Source organism: Akebia trifoliata, chromosome 8 (assembly GCF_017979445.1).
Source record: "Akebia trifoliata isolate Shusen 1 chromosome 8, ASM1797944v1, whole genome shotgun sequence".
NCBI classification, from domain to species: Eukaryota; Viridiplantae; Streptophyta; class Magnoliopsida; order Ranunculales; family Lardizabalaceae; genus Akebia; species Akebia trifoliata.
Window position 1 is genome coordinate 45,609,146 of NC_141382.1, and position 17,122 is coordinate 45,626,267.

At 34.7% G+C, this 17,122-nt stretch overlaps 1 protein-coding gene across 2 annotated transcripts; it reads left to right on the top strand.

Annotated features, from left to right (window-relative positions):
• LOC147397152 (protein ROOT HAIR DEFECTIVE 3-like) lies at positions 1–14,544 on the top strand. Of its 2 annotated transcripts, none has more exons than XM_086452654.1 (24): positions 1–114; positions 234–346; positions 1,958–2,107; positions 3,793–3,859; positions 3,952–4,054; positions 4,698–4,768; positions 6,021–6,084; positions 6,176–6,241; positions 6,354–6,401; positions 6,487–6,549; positions 6,659–6,715; positions 6,804–6,962; positions 7,036–7,104; positions 7,200–7,291; positions 8,332–8,410; positions 9,159–9,324; positions 10,695–10,819; positions 10,991–11,253; positions 11,337–11,433; positions 11,523–11,687; positions 12,799–12,903; positions 13,492–13,586; positions 13,672–13,768; positions 13,894–14,544. In XM_086452654.1, exons 2-24 carry the CDS (start codon positions 343–345, stop codon positions 14,143–14,145), a joined length of 2,457 nt encoding a protein of 818 aa, XP_086308780.1. In that variant the 5' UTR covers positions 1–114; positions 234–342; the 3' UTR covers positions 14,146–14,544. The 2 variants fall into 2 exon arrangements, with proteins under 2 accessions (XP_086308780.1, XP_086308781.1); XM_086452655.1 differs by having other exon boundaries at positions 14–118.
• Positions 14,545–17,122: the final 2,578 nt, after the last annotated feature.

Below are 17,122 nucleotides of genomic sequence, written 5' to 3' on the forward strand. Positions count from 1 at the left end.
GAACGCATAAAGAAGATTGAGAAATATACACGGTTGGTTGGTTCCAGACAAGTCGGTATCAAATACGGCAAATCTCTCTAACCCAAACCTCACCATCTTTTCCTCGCCCAATCCGTAGGTTTATTCGAAATTCGAATCGAAAAACACGTTTTTCGATTTTTAACTTTTTCTTTCTTTCAATTTTTCTTATCTTAATTTTTTTTTTGATAAGTTTCCTAATCTTAATCTTACAGGGCAACCTAAAACATAATTTTAAGAGTATTAAAAGAAGATTTTTGAGGTTCATTTGGGCTGTTAATCTGTTCTTCTTCATTTGGTCTACCTAATAGTCAATCTTTTTCAATGGGTATCTCTCATGTCTCCTTCAATCACATTTTTTTTTTCTGCACGTTCGATTATGATCAAGATGTTTTTTGTGTGTGTAATCTAGTCTCTTTGGGTGATTTTATGATCTGGGTTTCATTGCATTTAGTGTCACAATGGATCTGTTGTTTATTTTAATTATAGGGGTGGCGATATAGAGATTCTCTATTGCAGTGCATCATGTGGTTTGTTTTGTCTTTGGAATTGCTTTTTTTTTTGTATTAATTTGTTTCTAAAGATAAGAGGAAGAAATGAAGAATCTCTATATGATTTCTATTGATTTATGGAAAACATCCAACTTATAGAAAACATCCAACAAAACACCTAGAGAGCTAACTTGATGAGTATTGGGAAATAAAGGAGCCCTAAATGGATACATTGATATAACTAATGGCATATACGTGAGGGCTTGTGACTAGTGTGAGAAAAAATGGATGGGATACGAATGAGTTCCCACTTACAATTGCTTCGCATTAGGGATCAATTTCGAGTCCGTATTTATTTTTCCTAGTTATAGATAAAGTGACTGCTTATATTCAAGAATATGTACCTTGGTTTATGTTATTTGCAGACAGATTCTATGGTATTAGTTGACGGGAATGGAGGAGTCGACACAAAACTAGGATTATGGAGATACATGTTGGAGTCCAAGGGCTTTGAAATAAGTAGAACCAAGGCCGAGCATGTAACGTGTACATTTAGCATTGACAACCAAGAGGAGGAATGTCCAGTAAAAAATTGATGGTCTAGAAATACCCCAATGTGACCACTTTTTATTTTTAGGGTTTGATATATATAAGGATGCAGTTATTGAAGAAGATGTTGCTCAGAGAATCAAAGTTGGATTGTTAAAGTGGAGGTGCGTTTTTGGAGTGTTATGTGACAGATACATACAATCAAATTAAAAGGAAAATTTTATCTGATGATTGGAAGACCAACTATGTTTTATGGGGTTAAATGTTGTACGATCAAGAAAAACGTGTTAATCAAATGAGCGGCTTGGAAAAAAATGGTTAATAAATAGAGCATATTAGAGATGAGGATATTGAGATGGATGACTGAAAAGACTATGAAGGATAAAATTATAAATGAATGCATTGAGAAACTCTAGGAGTAGCTCTAATAAGCGATGAACTAAGAGAAAGTTGGTTGAGATGGTTTGGACATGAGCGTGAGGAAGACCCAAAATAACGTGGATGGAGATAATGAAAGCATATATAAACTCACTTTGAATAACAAAATTTATGGCTTTGGACATGGTGAAATGTAGGAAAAAGATTCTTTTGTCCAACCCCAAATCTTTGAGATAAGACTATCTTGTAGATGATTGTCAAGGATGGTATGCTCGGAGTGTCAACATGAGAGCTTATACCCTAATCCATCTCTTTCTTTCTTGGGACATTTTATTATTGTTTGTAGAATCAAACCTAGAAAGTGCCACATTTTAAAGCAATTTGCCCTCCAATTAAATTTTTGAGGTTCTTATGTGCTTGGAAAGTTGTTGATCTATATTTAACTCATATTATATAAACTTCATAAATTACTAAAATATGTCTTTTCACTGATATGTTCATATGACTATTTTTTCTTGCAGCAAAGGACGATGAATGTTGCTCTACTCACCTCATTGATGGAGATGGTACATTTAATGTCACTGGCCTTGATAATTTTGTGAAGGCAGTGAAGCTGGGAGACTGTGGACTTTCCTATGCTATAGTTTCCATCATGGGTCCACAAAGTAGTGGTATGCATGCCATACCACAACCTGGGTTGAAAACCTGCCTTTCAACAACTAATTACTAACCACCAACTTGCTTGCTTATTACAAAAAAAATACAACTTTTCTATCATCTCACCAGAAGGGCCTTTTTTTAATTAAGTTATTAGTCAGGCAGTTCCTTCCTTTTGTTTCCTCAGAAAAAGCTTATATTTTGAAATGTGCTTCCTAGTTTTTGGTTTGCAGATTATCATTTGTTTTACACTTTTGCCTTTTACCACAACATCATAACATGGCACCTACCAAAGTTGGGTATTAATCAGTGATAAAAGATCTTGACAATAAAACACTTAGCGAGGTAAAGTAGCAAATCATTCAACCTGTTTGGACTCCTTATAATGTTATCAATGAAGTTCCTTTTTTTTTCTTTGTTTGACATCACGTAAGTGCTAAAAACTCCAAAGGGATATGGGGGACATTTGTGTCACAGTCAAGAGGTTTGTTTGGGGAAAAGTTGAAAATTATGGACCATTGTGTCTTTTGCATTATTCTGGTGAATTTGGATATAATGGAAGAGTGTAATATTTAAAGATCATTTTTGGTCCTTGCGGGACGATGGGTCTTAGTTTTGGAATATCTCGGGAATAAGATTCATATAGCCAACGCCTAATCTTTGGAATAAGGCTTTGTTGTTTTTGTACTACCCATTTGGCTTTGGATATCTCTCACGAATTTGCTTCTTTTTTTTTTTTGGTTTCACTTTTTATCCACTAACTATATTGGAGTGAGATAACATGTTCATTCTATTTTTTGACTTCTAAAACTAAGGATAGGAATGGAGGTGAACACTTGTTATCTTGAAACTGTGAAGATCTTGATAAACACTGGAATCACCTTTGTTACCCCACTAGTACTCTTAATTAGTAAGGCTTTTCGAGTATTCTCCTTGTGTCACATTAGTAATTATATTATTCTCCTTCTTCCCTACAAATGTATATTTTATAATTCTCAACCCATGAACAATGCCAAAGGTGTGGGGGATTTCTAGGACTTCCATCGATGCCTCGAGATATGCCTCTCACAATCTTGATCTTCGAGAACAATATTCATTCACCAGACATAAAAACCAAGAAAGAGAAGAGATACACAAAGAGGCAATCTTTTCCTGAGGTTCATTGCCTAATCTGATGACTACATACTCGGGCCCTATGGAGCTAATTCACTATTCATCTACAAAATACAACTTTGGTGTTCTTGTTGAAAGATCTACTCTTATTACAACCCTTTTTCACCCTTCCCCATAGAAATAGTGATACTCAAATGGAAAAAGGTAAATAAATATAACAACAAATCTTTCTTAAATCAAGAGATTGACTCCTTTCCAAAAGTATATGTCTAATCCTTCTTAGATTAGGATAGATTTTGAATTTTGAATCTTATTCCTTATATGTTGCACCATGTGGGTGACCCATATGGGAATGTGTAGTATCCCGACCTCCCAACATATGAAGATATCTTGACCTCTAAAGGCAACCTGACCTCTGATGATATCCCAACTTCTTATTCCCTAGTCTTATCATGGCTCTTGGGTGCGAAATACACACGTCATTAAGTTGCCCATGTCCAGCCTAGATTAGTTGCAATTTATTGCATTTTGACCCACAAATACCTATATATATAAGAGTTGAATCATTTCTTTTATGTTTGGGCAGGGAAGAGCACACTTTTAAACCATCTCTTTGGCACAAACTTTAGAGAAATGGATGCTTTTAAGGGAAGGCAAGTTCTTACATTTTCACTCACTTATTTCATCTTTCATCATATTTGATAACACTTTGACATTAGAAGATAACAGAATTCATCTATTTCAGGTCTCAAACTACTAATGGTATTTGGTTGGCAAAATGTGCTGATATCTTACCTTGTACACTTGTCATGGATTTGGAGGGTACTGATGGAAGGGAACGTGGAGAGGTTTCTTTGCAAGACTTTCTACATTTTAATTTTGTCCGTCATTGATGTTATTACGTATAAGTCACCTCCTTATAAGGTTTTCATAATTCCATTACTATTTCTTGTTGGTGCTCTGTCTTTGTACATTGGTTGTAATCGCCTCATTTTTATAATATTAGAGATTATTTGACATTTACTATTCTACCTTAAGAATTTCAGGTCTGAATATGAGAACATACCCATGTTACATTTTAATGTATGATAAACATTCTTTTTGTACTTTATATCTGCAGGCCCTTCTCTTCCTTCTACTTGGATTTATGTTACTCTGAAATCCCTGCATGGTATCATGGTTCCAATAGCTAATCCTCTTTTGTTTTGTCCACATGGCTTTCTGAGGTTTTGATTAATATAGTTTCCATCTTTTTTTCTCTGACTTATAACTGTAGAGCAAGACCTTTACATTGTTGGAATGGTAAGGGTTGTATTTACTATATATGGTTCTTAAACCATTGCATTAGTTTCTTACTGTATCTGTTGGAAATTCTGATAAAATTTTACACATTATTGTCTTTGTTTTGTCAAGTTTCCTTACTGTTCTGAAATTTCTATAAATGCATCCATGCTTGTTTTTCCTCATGTAATGTTTCTGTATCATTTCCAGGATGATACCGCATTTGAGAAGCAAAGTGCACTTTTCGCTCTTGCGGTATCAGATATAGTCCTCATAAACATGTAAGCTCAATGGTTTACCATAAACAAGGTTTCTTCTTCATATTATGCTGTCAATTTGAGGCAAGGTGCCTGTATATGGTATCTATTTAATGTAATGATAATGTAGTGCAATCATGCTTTAGATAACTACTTCAGGGATAGTATTGGCATATCAGTTTTGTTCACTCATTACTGGCATTTTTGTAAATACTGTTTCAAGTTATTTTGAATTAAGAGAGGAATGTTTGACCATCTTGGAATGCACATCTCTCCATCTCTCATTTATTTGTTCTTCTCTGTTTTTTTTTCTCGTGTTATTTTTCTCTAAAAAATAATGAAACCCTAGCCTAACTAGTTGACTGAGACAAATAGCAGTTTTTTTTTTTTTTTTTTTTCTTTCTTTAAAGCAAGTTCTTCAGTGAGGAGTAAGGCAGTAACAAGCACTCTGTTGAGAGCAATTGAGCGGGGGATGAAGTGGAGGTGGGGGGTGAGGGAAGGGGATAAGACTGAGAACTGGTTCTAAGTATGGGATATTGTCTCATCATGATGCCTTAGGTGGCTCAATCACATTCGTGAGGTTAAATGGCTCAAATTACCTACAATGGGATACATCAGTTCAGATTTTCCTTATGGCAAAGAAAATGATCATTACCTTACTTTGGAAAAGCCCTCTTATAGATGCTAGTGAATATAGATAATGGTTTGTAATAATTCTCAAATTATGACATGGTTTTGGAATAGTATGGAGTTTTCAATAAGCTCAAATTTAATGTTCCTTGAATCAAAAAAAGCCATATGGAAAATTCTTCATGATATATACTCGTCCAAAAGGTATATTTCATGTGTACAACAATTATTTGAGATTTGTTCCTTTATAAAAGGGATAAAATCCTTGGTGAGTATTACTCTCGTTTGGTGAGGACGTGGGATATGTTCACCAAGGCACTTGGGTGTTGTAAGTGCCCCAACTTGAGGGGGGTGTTAGTGTTGATGAAGTTATAAGGCAATTGACTCATGCTTTATTTCATAGTTAATCAGTCTAGTATTGGTATTTATGTTTTTTTCATGTAAATAAATTATGTTTTTATAGTAATATTTAAGTATATAAGGGGACCAGGGATTTTCGACTGATGCAGTTAAAAACGATTTCTTTCCACTTTTCTGTTTCTTCTCTAGTATTCTTTTTCTTCTTCCTCATTTCTCTCAAATATAATGAAAACTTAGTTTACTATAGTTTGCCTCGGTAGATTCTTAGAAGTTATTTTTATTTTAGGTGGTGTCATGATATTGGCCGTGAACAGGCTGCAAATAAGCCTCTTCTAAAGACCGTATTCCAGGTATTTTCTATGTACGTCCATTGTGCGAGCAATTATTTTACATCTGAAAAGTTTTTGATTGTTCGTTACTTCGGTGATATTTATTTGACAGGTCATGATGCGGTTGTTTAGTCCGCGCAAAACAACTTTGCTGTTTGTCATACGTGATAAAACAAGGGTATATTTCTCAACTACTATCCTATTTTGAGAGCTGTATCTTGAGAATTCCCCTCTCCTGACTGCTAGTTGTCTCCTACTTTATCTGTACCTTTTACCATGTGTATATGAAGACCCCACTGGAAAATTTGGAGCCCATTCTAAGGGAAGATATTCAGAAGGTATTGGAACTAATTCTTCCTTCTGCAATGTATAAAAAATATCAGTCGTGGTGCTTATGTCTTTACCTAATATTTTTGCTTGTAGATATGGGATTCTGTTCCTAAACCACAAGCCCACAAAGAAACCCCACTGAATGAATTTTTTGATGTAAGATATTATGATCTCACCCGATATAAGTTTAGTTGTGGCTTTCCTTAACTAATTAAAAATGTGTAAGCAGCAAAAGATAATTTGTTCTTGCTATTTAAATGTCCAGACTCAAGTTACTGCTCTTTCAAGTTTTGAAGAAAAGGAAGACCAATTCAAAGAACAGGTATATCATAGCTATATTCTTAAAGTATGATTTTACTTATATTTGAGCTTTGCTTTGTTAATTCAACTTTTTTTATTATAAAATGAAGGTTGCGAGTTTAAGGCAGAGATTCTTCAATTCTATAGCTCCTGGTGGACTTGCTGGAGATCGACGAGCTGTGGTTCCAGCATCAGGGTTTTCTTTTAGTGCACAACAGATGTGGAAAATTATTAAGGAGAACAAGGACCTTGACCTTCCCGCACACAAGGTGATGATGCGAATAATCTCTCATTTAATATTCAAACTTGACTTTATGTTCATTGTCATCCTTCTGTTTGAAGGTTATGGTTGCTACTGTACGTTGTGAAGAAATTGCCAATGAAAAGTTTGCTAGGTTAACCGAGAATGAGGTACTCGGTGTTCGTCATCCACTATTTCCATTTTGAATTTCTTTCTATTATAAACATTGACAAATGGCTAGAAAATTTTCTTTGAAATTGAACAGGAATGGTGTAAGTTGGAAGAGGCTGTACAATCTGGTCCAGTTTCGAGCTTCGGAAAAAAGCTCAGTTTAATACTCGAGACATGTTTATCAGAGTGAGCACTTCTCTTCTAATGTAGTAACGTAGATAGATTATTTCACTGGTCTCTATTTTTTTAAGCTTTATGGTTGCTACCTGTAAGCATTCGACAGTTTATCAACTTAATTTCATAAGGTTAAATTATTCATGTTTTATTCTTATTCACTAACATAAGGGCACATGGTTAAGAAAAAGTTGGGTAAATGAACCTCTTTATTTGCAGGCTGAGTGTTTTCAAGGTTTTTCTTCTCTTAGCAATCCCATGTTGAGCAGCTTCTTTTTTGGTGTTCCTTATTTCTTCATACTCTAGTTTACATCATAGTCACCAAGTCAGGATTCAGGAATCAGTCAGCAAGGGAAAAATTCGATAAAATCGGGAAAAAAAGGAAAGAAATCGGGTTAGGCTTAAATCTGTGTTAGTGTTCATACTAGGTGGTGTTCTCATATTTTATCATGAAATCTCATAGTAAACCACAGTAATAAATCACCAAACCTCCATATGGATATCCTCCTGGTATCCACAACAATTAACCACAAGTCCACACCACATTCAGGGTTTATATTATTCAAAATATAAAAATATTCAATGTTATCCTCATTTGCATTCTCATTATCTAATGCTTCATCAATAAAATGATTACCATCGTCTTCATCAATGTCATCTTCTCTTACTAGTGCTTCAATTTCATCTTTCGTTTTAATCCAATTTAATCACAAAGTTCGTGATTTAATCTCAAAGTTCGTAAAAGTCGTGATTAAATTCTGTGAAGGAAAAAGTTGTGATTTAATCGCAACTTTTTCAATAAGTTGGAGAATTTGGTGACTATGGTTTACATTAGCCAGGCCTTTCTTATAGCTCCTTCACAGGATGACATTGTGTCGGTTGTTTATCACCTACTAATTGTAGCAAACAGCTTTAAAATTCTATAGAAAAAAAAAAAAGAACTTTTACTTGTGTGATGTACATTGTAATCTGATATTTAAGTTGTTTGAGCGATCTTTTTGTTGATTGACAATGTCAATTTTGAGTTGCTGAATTTATTTTTCACCTTGTAGATATGATACGGAAGCTATTTTCTTTGAGGAAGGTGCTAGGACTGCAAAACGGCAGCAGTTGGAAGCTAAAGTTCTGCATGTATATCCTATGTGCCTTATCTTACGGAATTTATGGGTTCTACTCAATTTTTTTACTTGATGGATAACAACAGTATCCCCTTTATTGTTGATTTTTTTTTATTAGTAAAAAAGATTTCATTAATTATGAGGATAAAGCAAACAAGCAAAAGATCAAGCACTGCAGGTGGTCTAGGACCTAGAAAAGACACTCCTTAAGAAAGATAAAAAGAAGCATAATGAAGCCCCCAAGCAATAAACAAACAGAAAAAACACCCCCAGAGTTCAAGCTACACTAACAGGAATTCCTTTCTAAACAACATAGCTTTGATAACCATAATATAACCACTTACACCTTAAACCTCCTTCCTTCCTCTAGAAAGTTCTAGCATTCCTCTTCCTCCAAATGCATCAACAAATGCCAAAGGAAGCAGGCTCCACAAAATTGTGCCTCTAGATTTAAATGCAATGAGGACCAACTGCCAAATAGAGCCTCAACGGGACAAGTAAGAGTCTTCACTAAGTAGTATTTAGGAGACTCCAAGTCTTCACTAAATGTTTCTCAATTTCCTTTTCTAATACATTGGTCAATAGAGCTCAAATTGAAAAAGATGACAGAAAATTAGTGGTTAACTCAGAATTTTGCCAAGTTCAATCAATTTGGCGGGTTTTGGATACGGACACCAAACCCTGATTTTTTTCCTGTCTGTTTTTAATATAATTTTGATCTTTGCCTATCCCATTGAAAGTGATCTGCTGGGTTTTTTTAGATAGTCCGACCCGCATACAAATCATTGCTGCGACATCTACGGTCCAGAACTTTAGACAATTTCAAGGAAGCATTTGATAAGGCTCTGAATGGAGGGGAAGGATTTGCTGTTGCTTCTCGGGATTGCACTCAATCTTTTATGTCTATATTTGATGCAGGATGTGCAGGTATAATAGAGGATTTCATATTTCTCATATTGTCAATCACAAATGAAGAAAAGAAAACAAAAAGCTATGCATCCTACCATCCACCTCTGTTTTTTCGTATCTAATTGAATCCAGGCTTCATGCCTTAGTGCCATTTGCTTAAATGAATGATTGTGGGGTCAACTCCCACAGGGTATGCTTCACTATTTGTCTTTCTCATTCAAAATGTATGGTGTTTAATGTGAAATAGTTGGTGTTTCCACGGCATTTGGTGGGGTCGCAGCATTTTAATTACAGTCAGACCCAGCCTATAATGTCTTCATAAAGTTTTAAAAAATAGTCCTGTTTGGTCTTCAAGGATTTGGTGACCTCTTAAAAAATTTCCTGTGGCCTTCTATTTTTGGGATTTGACCACATGAATGTTTGACTCCTTCATGGAACTAGATACCAAAAATCGGCCATATTGGTGACTTCCAGCCATTAGGTTCAATCATTTTTTATGCATTGGTCTCTAGCCACTAGGATTTGATTTTTTTTTTTTTTTTTTAATTTTCTGTTTCTTCTCTTGTGAATGTATTGTTTTTTCCCTGAATGTCTCGATTTATCTTTTCTATTTTAATGATATATATATATATATATATAATATATATATATATATATTATATATATATATATATATATATATAGGGTAGCGTTCAAGGGCAAACTTTTTGGCAAAACATTTTTCAAAACATGGGTTAGAGATTTTGGAATGGGCTGATTTTTGGTGAGGATGATCTCTACGGTGAGTAGATCATCCTCACCAAAAATCAGCCCATTCCAAAACTTCTAACCCATGTTTACCAGTTGAAAAATCGTGCACCGTCCATTTTTTGTAAACTATTTTTGATGGTGTTAGAAGTTTTGGAATGAGCTGATTTTTGGTGAGGATGATCTCCTCACCGTAGAGATCATCCTCACCAAAAATCAGCCCATTCCAAAACTTCTAACTCATGTTTTGAAAAATGTTTTGCCAAAAAGTTTGCTAAAAAGTTTGCCATTGAACGCCCCCCCATATATATATATAAGAGAAATGCCTAACATATCCATGACAAAAACCGTAATATTCTGAGATAAACAATATGAACATAATTTTTGTCTTTTTTCCTTTTACCCATGCCGATTGCTTGTATGTTTCAACCAAACACAAACTGAAACAAAAAATAAAAAATAAAAATTTGAACTATAATTCGGATTTCATTCTTCATACCATAAACTGACTTGTAATTTTCAGAAATACTTTGATGGATCCAGTTTTGATGGAATTCCTATTAATTTCCAGTGCATTCTTTTTTCAAAATCTCTCCTACGGACTTGTGTTGAGTAGTATGCTGATCTCATTAAGTTTACAGATGCGGCTATTAAACATGCTAATTGGGACCCATCCAAGGCTCAGGATAAGCTTCAGCGTGATATGGATGCACATGTTGCTTGTGTCCGTACTGCCAAACTGTCTGAACTTGCTGCCTTATATGAGGTATGGGAACATGGGGTTCCTTTTTGTGGGTATATTTGGTTTCCTCACAATAAGGTTTTAAATCCTAGATATTAATTATAGTTTGGCCTTGACTTTTGGTACTATATACACATGATAACCATTATTACTTAGCAAGTTCAACTGGTCATCATAGATTTGATATGCATGCAGGGAAAACTGGATAAAGCATTATCAGAACCCGTGGAATCTCTTTTAGATGCTGCTAGTAATGACACCTGGCCATCCATAAGAAACCTTCTTCGGCTTGAGACACAATCAGCTGTCTCTGGGCTCGCTAGTGCATTCTCTGGCTTTGACATGGACCAAAAAACTGTTGATGAACTGCTCGCAAACCTCAAGGATTATGCCAGAAGTGTGGTTGAAACTAAGGCAAGAGAAGAAGCTGGAAGGGTTCTGATACGTATGAAGGACAGGTAGTGATACCTGGAATTATTTATATACCATACTGTTTCTGCTGAATTCTATTTTGGGAGTAACTAAATAAAATCAATTACAGGTTTTCTACATTTTTTAGCCATGATTCTGACTCAATGCCAAGGGTTTGGACTGGGAAGGAAGACATACGTGCAATTACAAAAGCTGCTCGCTCTGCAGTATGTCGTGGCTTATTCTCTTAATTGTTTAAATCTTCAGTTTTGTATTATATGTGTTACCCTCATGATCGTAAAAATTTTCTTTCCAGTCCTTGAAGTTGCTCTCTGTTATGGCTGCAATCCGGTTAGATGATGATGCTGATAACATTGAGAATACTCTCTCAGTTGCTCTAGTGGATACTACTACCAAGAGCGGTGGTGATAACAGGAGCATCACATCATTTGACGCATTGGCTTCGAGCACTTGGGAAGAGGTGACCATTTGTAGTCGTCGGAACTCATTGATGTTTTTCTAATTATATGATTTTGTGCCTATATTCTGCAATGGGCTGGCTTTATATATTTTACTAAAAGGTGCACAGTACACAGTACACATCAGGTGTAGGGAAAGAAAAAAAACTGAATGGCCCTTATGTCGACTTAGCACTATTTTTACAATCTTCACCTTTAACAGGTAATTTCAGTCGAGGCATGGCTACTGATGAGGGATTTTGTGTGCAACAGTTATATCTGCACGTTCACTGGAATCCACAAGCTTCTTTGTCTTTTTAATTAGTCAGACTTCTCTATTGGAGAATTTAGGCCCAGAGATGAATTCTTTCAATTTCGACCTCTCATCCTAGTGCCACATGTAGGAATAAGATTTTTTTTCCTCACTACAAAAAGTAAAATTTACAAAAAGATAACTTGTGGTGCCCTTTGGGAGGAACTACCAAATTTTCATATGATCCCAAACAACTGCTCTATGCACAAATGATTTTAACTTGCTACGGATGAGATTTCTTTTCTATGCATGCGTAGCTCAATATTGAAGTTGGAGGGAAGATAATCCATGTCAGGAACAGTATGAGGACTCACCCTGCATTATTAGATTCTGAAAATTCTTTTTAGTCATCTTGTTCCTGACAAGGACTGTTACTTCTTTGAATTCCCAGGTCATAATTCGAAGCATGGATTTTGTCATTTTGATACATACCCTCTACTTCAGTAATCTGACAGATAAATGAGCTAAAACCTCAGGAAACTAATATTTGTGCAATCCTTTTATTTTTCCAAACATGTTTATTATGTCAACACATGAAGTAATTCATACCATGGGAAATTGCCTAAGAGTCTTGCATGTTTTGTTTGTGTAAATATACATGAGAAAATGACATCTTGTTTCATCTGTTTCTTATTTAATCCAAATGCTATCAAATGGGAATCTTCCCTGTAATAAAATGCTTACATTTTGACACAAACTGCCAAAAAAAACTTCACTCAATTATAATTTTTTGAATTCTTTGTATAGTTAAGAAAAACAATCATTTGCTTTCCAAGGTTTTCTGTCAAGAGCTTATTCTCTCATTATGCACTTTTTCCCAGGTTCCCCCAACAAAAACTATGATTACACCTGTACAATGCAAATCTTTGTGGAGGCAATTCAAGACAGAGACGGAGTACAGTGTTACTCAGGCCATTGCTGCTCTGGTATGCTCTCAAATTATGATTTCAACATTATTTATATTAATGTGTCTACATGGGAAGGATATTGGGGTTTTCTTACAGTAGTTTTTTGGATTAATAGAATTATACTAGATTAACTTTAAAAGTTTCTACCTTGCACAAAATTGTCGTAAATTTAGTGGTTTTATTGATAGTGTTCCTTTTATGGTGGTATGGTGTTTCCTGGAGAACTTTTCTATTTAAAGTTCCTGTTGTGGTGCACGATGTGGTGAATTTTTGAGTTGCGAAGATATCCTTTTATAGGAAATCATTGTCTAAAAGGATTAGCCTTGCATATATTGACAGTTCAATTTGGTGTGTCAGTTCTGCAAATTAATTTCCTGCTGGACACATTTTTTTTTTACCTTTTCTTTTCTTACAATATTTTTCTTCCTTTCAATATTTAACTGATGAGGACAGTGAAATATTGGTGAGTATGAGCTCATGTATTATAGGTGTTAATTATACTAGATATATTTTCTTCTCTATTTTTTCAAATTGTAAATATTTTTGAAATTTTTTGTCAAGGATGTCTGATAGAAAACCTCCCCCCTTCTTTTTTTTCCCTTTCAGGAAGCTAATAAGCGAAACAACAACTGGTTACCACCTCCATGGGCAATTGTTGCCTTGCTTATCCTGGGATTCAATGAATTTATGTCCCTATTGAGGTAGTTAATCATAACTCATGCAATTGAGACGCTTGCTTTTGCCGCCTCACACTAATCTTTGTTTACTTCAACACTTGCTTCACAGGAATCCATTATATCTTCTTGTAATCTTTGTCACTTTTCTACTGGTCAAAGCCCTATGGGTCCAGCTAGATGTCTCTGCTCAATTCCGCAATGGTGCTGTAAGTACTAATTTATTGAACATTTGACAATCATACCCATTCTTTATTAAGCTTAAAACATATTTATTTTATATTTTCGTAACGAGTTATGCATGGCTTGATTTGTGAGCCATGTCCACCTGCAGCTTCCGGGTCTTCTCTCCGTGTCTACCAAGTTTCTTCCAACTGTGATGAACCTCATCAGGAAACTAGTGGTGGAGGGGCAAAAGCCTACAACAGCTGGTCCCCAAAGAAACTCTACTTTAGAATCGAGATCGGGGAATGGTGTTGGCGTTCATAGGGATTCTATACCAAGTGCGTCATCTACTAATATAACATCAGAGAATGGGGTTGAATTGTCAAACCCTTTACGGAAAGGACAAGTTGAAAAGAATTGAAATGGTTAATCTCATCGATTATCAGAGTTGGTGCAGGTCATGTTCAAGCAACTTTCTGTTAGGTGCCATCGTTTTTCTTGACGTGTCATGGGAAGTCAAGAGTTGCTCAAGAAAAAGTTTTTGAGGTCAGTTGATTTTCCTTTATAGGCTTCAGGTCTGGCGGTGTCATTTAATGGCTATAGAAGTCGTCTTTTTTGTTTCCTAATGATTTTTTGGTTTGGTAAGATAGAATTGTTAATGAACACATTGATACATTAAGGCTTGATTAAGTATTGAGACCAAATCCATTTGATTTCAAAAATGGATTACTAGTCCCACTTTTCGGGGATAAATGTAAATGACTTTCTCATTAATTTCGACCTCGTCTCCATAGCAATATTATTCCAAGCTTATGATAAACTCAGATCTTAATCCAAGTTTTGGGTTTTTAGTTAACCTTCTGTCTTGCCTTCTATTTGTTTCTAGTCAACAGCAGCAGCAGTAGCGGCTTTTGGGGTCAGCAAAACTAAGACAGTTGCTATTGCCACACTAACTTTTGTTAATGCCCCACCAAGTGTGTGCAATTCTTTGGTGATTTATATAGGAATTGGTGTGGCAATAGTAGCTCTCTAAACAAATCCCGCTTCTCTATTCAGTTCTGTCCAAAGCCAAGTCTCCTATTGTTGAGAATGAGTTCACAACTGCTTTTATTGTCTATATCTACGTTTTTTTGGAGTTTCCTCTTGTTCTTTTAGGACTTTTAACTTGACTTTCTACATCCACGTTCTTTTAGTTTATTGCGTATTGATGTATTTTGACTTAAACATCCAACCCCATAAAGCATAGTTGATCTTTCTAACTGTCTTATAAAATTTTTCTTCAGGATTGATTGGTATGCATTTATTACATAGTACTCTAAAAGTGCACATCTACTATATTTATAGAATGAAACACAAAGGTGAATCTTACTTAACTATTGTTTTGTGGGATATAAGAATCGAGACGAAGGAGTGAGATTTACAAAAGTCCACTTTATTGCATTGTCTCTTCTCAGCCCTTTCAACTTTATTGTATTTCTTCTCCTCACTTTTTCATTAATACCTATCTAACTTTACTATCTTTCCTCTTTAGCCTTACAAGGGCATTTTTGAATAGTATTTGAAAACTCATGAACTGGACTCTATTTCATTGACCTAAAAAATAACGATTAGTTACACCAGTATTATAATATTACAAGAATTTAGCTAGAATGTATACGTTAATGTTAATATTTTTGAACTTGTACTATCCTAGTAATTTCGAGATCTCTCACCCATGAGTTGTTAAATTCCTCAAAAAAAATATAATGAGACCGATTCAATTAGGCCTGGTTTTCAAAAATCGATTGAACCAGTTTTAGGCTGAGTCAAATGGCATCCCAACTCATACCCAGTCCCTCTGTTCCAACTCACCTCAGTCAAATTGAGTCAGCCCAAAGTTTTAAAACCATGAGGCAAATGCATTATATCAAAGAATCCAAATAACATCTCCAATCCAATATTTAAATCATGATTTGGAAGAGCAAGGGGAACAGTCTTCCCCAAATCATATCTTTCATGTTTAATATGACACTATTTCAGATCAAGTATACTCAAATCTGGGTCAGTGCCCAAGTCTAATATACATAATATCAATATCTTACATATTCACTGAGACTTTTTAAATCTTGTTGGAGACCAAGATAATTCATTCGAGTTATCTCAGTATCATCCACCAATGAGATGAGTTGACAAGTGGTCTCAAAGACATGGTCTGTTCTAATTCTAAGGCATTTTTTAAAATCTCGTTCAAGACAACCATATAAATTGGATATCTTGTCTGAGACGACTCGGTTTCGTTCATGGATGAGATGAGACATCAAAATGAGTTTTAAAACCATCGTATAGGAGAGGAGGAAGATCACCTGATGAAAGAAGTTTAATTAGGCGAACCAGAAGAAGCTGAAATCCTCCTTTCCCCTAATCCTTACTCCTTAAAACACCAAAACTCAACTCTGATATCCAGCTAGTCGACTCAACTCGAATGAGCCGATCATTTTGCCCAAAAAAAATCTATTATTTTCAAGGTTTTCAACCTTTATGGTAAGTTACTTAAATCTATTTAAACCTTGCATCCAATCCCTTGTTTTCAACCTAGGCTTAAACCTTTGTAGATACCCCATTATTTTTCTTTTCCAACCCAAAATTCCATTCTGTTTTGACTTCTTCGAAAATCCTATTTTACCGTAAAGTTTGAAGTAGATAGAATTTTAAGGTTAAAGATGAAAATTCAAGTGTATTTGATTAGAAATTGAATATTAAGGCATTTAGGTCATTTTCTACTAGTCTTGCATAAAAGTTTCATTTCAATGAACTGTAAAATAAGCAATATTGGCGTAGTTGTCTAATTAATTTTTTTTTTAATTTTTTTTATTTATTATTAAGCACTATTAAGCTAATTGCCTTATTAGTTTCTTTCTAAAAAAAGCTTTATTTGTAAATCTAGCTAAACAGTATGTACAGATAAAAGTCAACCTCTCAATAATTGTCTTCTTAAGTTCTTTCTAAAATAACTTAGGGGATTGCTATTATCCAATATCTCATAGGAATGTTAGCATTCTCTATTATATTGATGTTTCAATAATACCCTTGCCTATTTTACTTTTTAGTAAAAAAGACGGGGGTATGTTAGTCTTTTACATAATAATGTTAAGGGTATTTTAATCTTTAGATTTAAATATTTTATTTATAATACATACTTTGACAATCATTGCCGATAAGCATTTATTAAATAAAAGATCAATACATCCTTATCTTTCTCACTAAAAGGTAAAATAGGAAAGTGTATTATTGTAAAATAAATGTGGTGGATAATGCTAATGACCCTATAAAATCTTCGACATTAGTATTTTCCAATATTTCATTTATAAAATAAACCAAACAAAGGTCTGCCTTTCAACAACGTTCTGATAGAGTACATC

Bases quoted from the DNA above. Each gene is read 5' to 3' on its own strand.
- LOC147397152 (XM_086452654.1), top strand. The intron at 6,716-6,803 runs GTATATCATAGC...TATAAAATGAAG, and splicing joins AAGACCAATTCAAAGAACAG to GTTGCGAGTTTAAGGCAGAG. The intron at 7,105-7,199 runs GTACTCGGTGTT...GAAATTGAACAG, and splicing joins CTAGGTTAACCGAGAATGAG to GAATGGTGTAAGTTGGAAGA.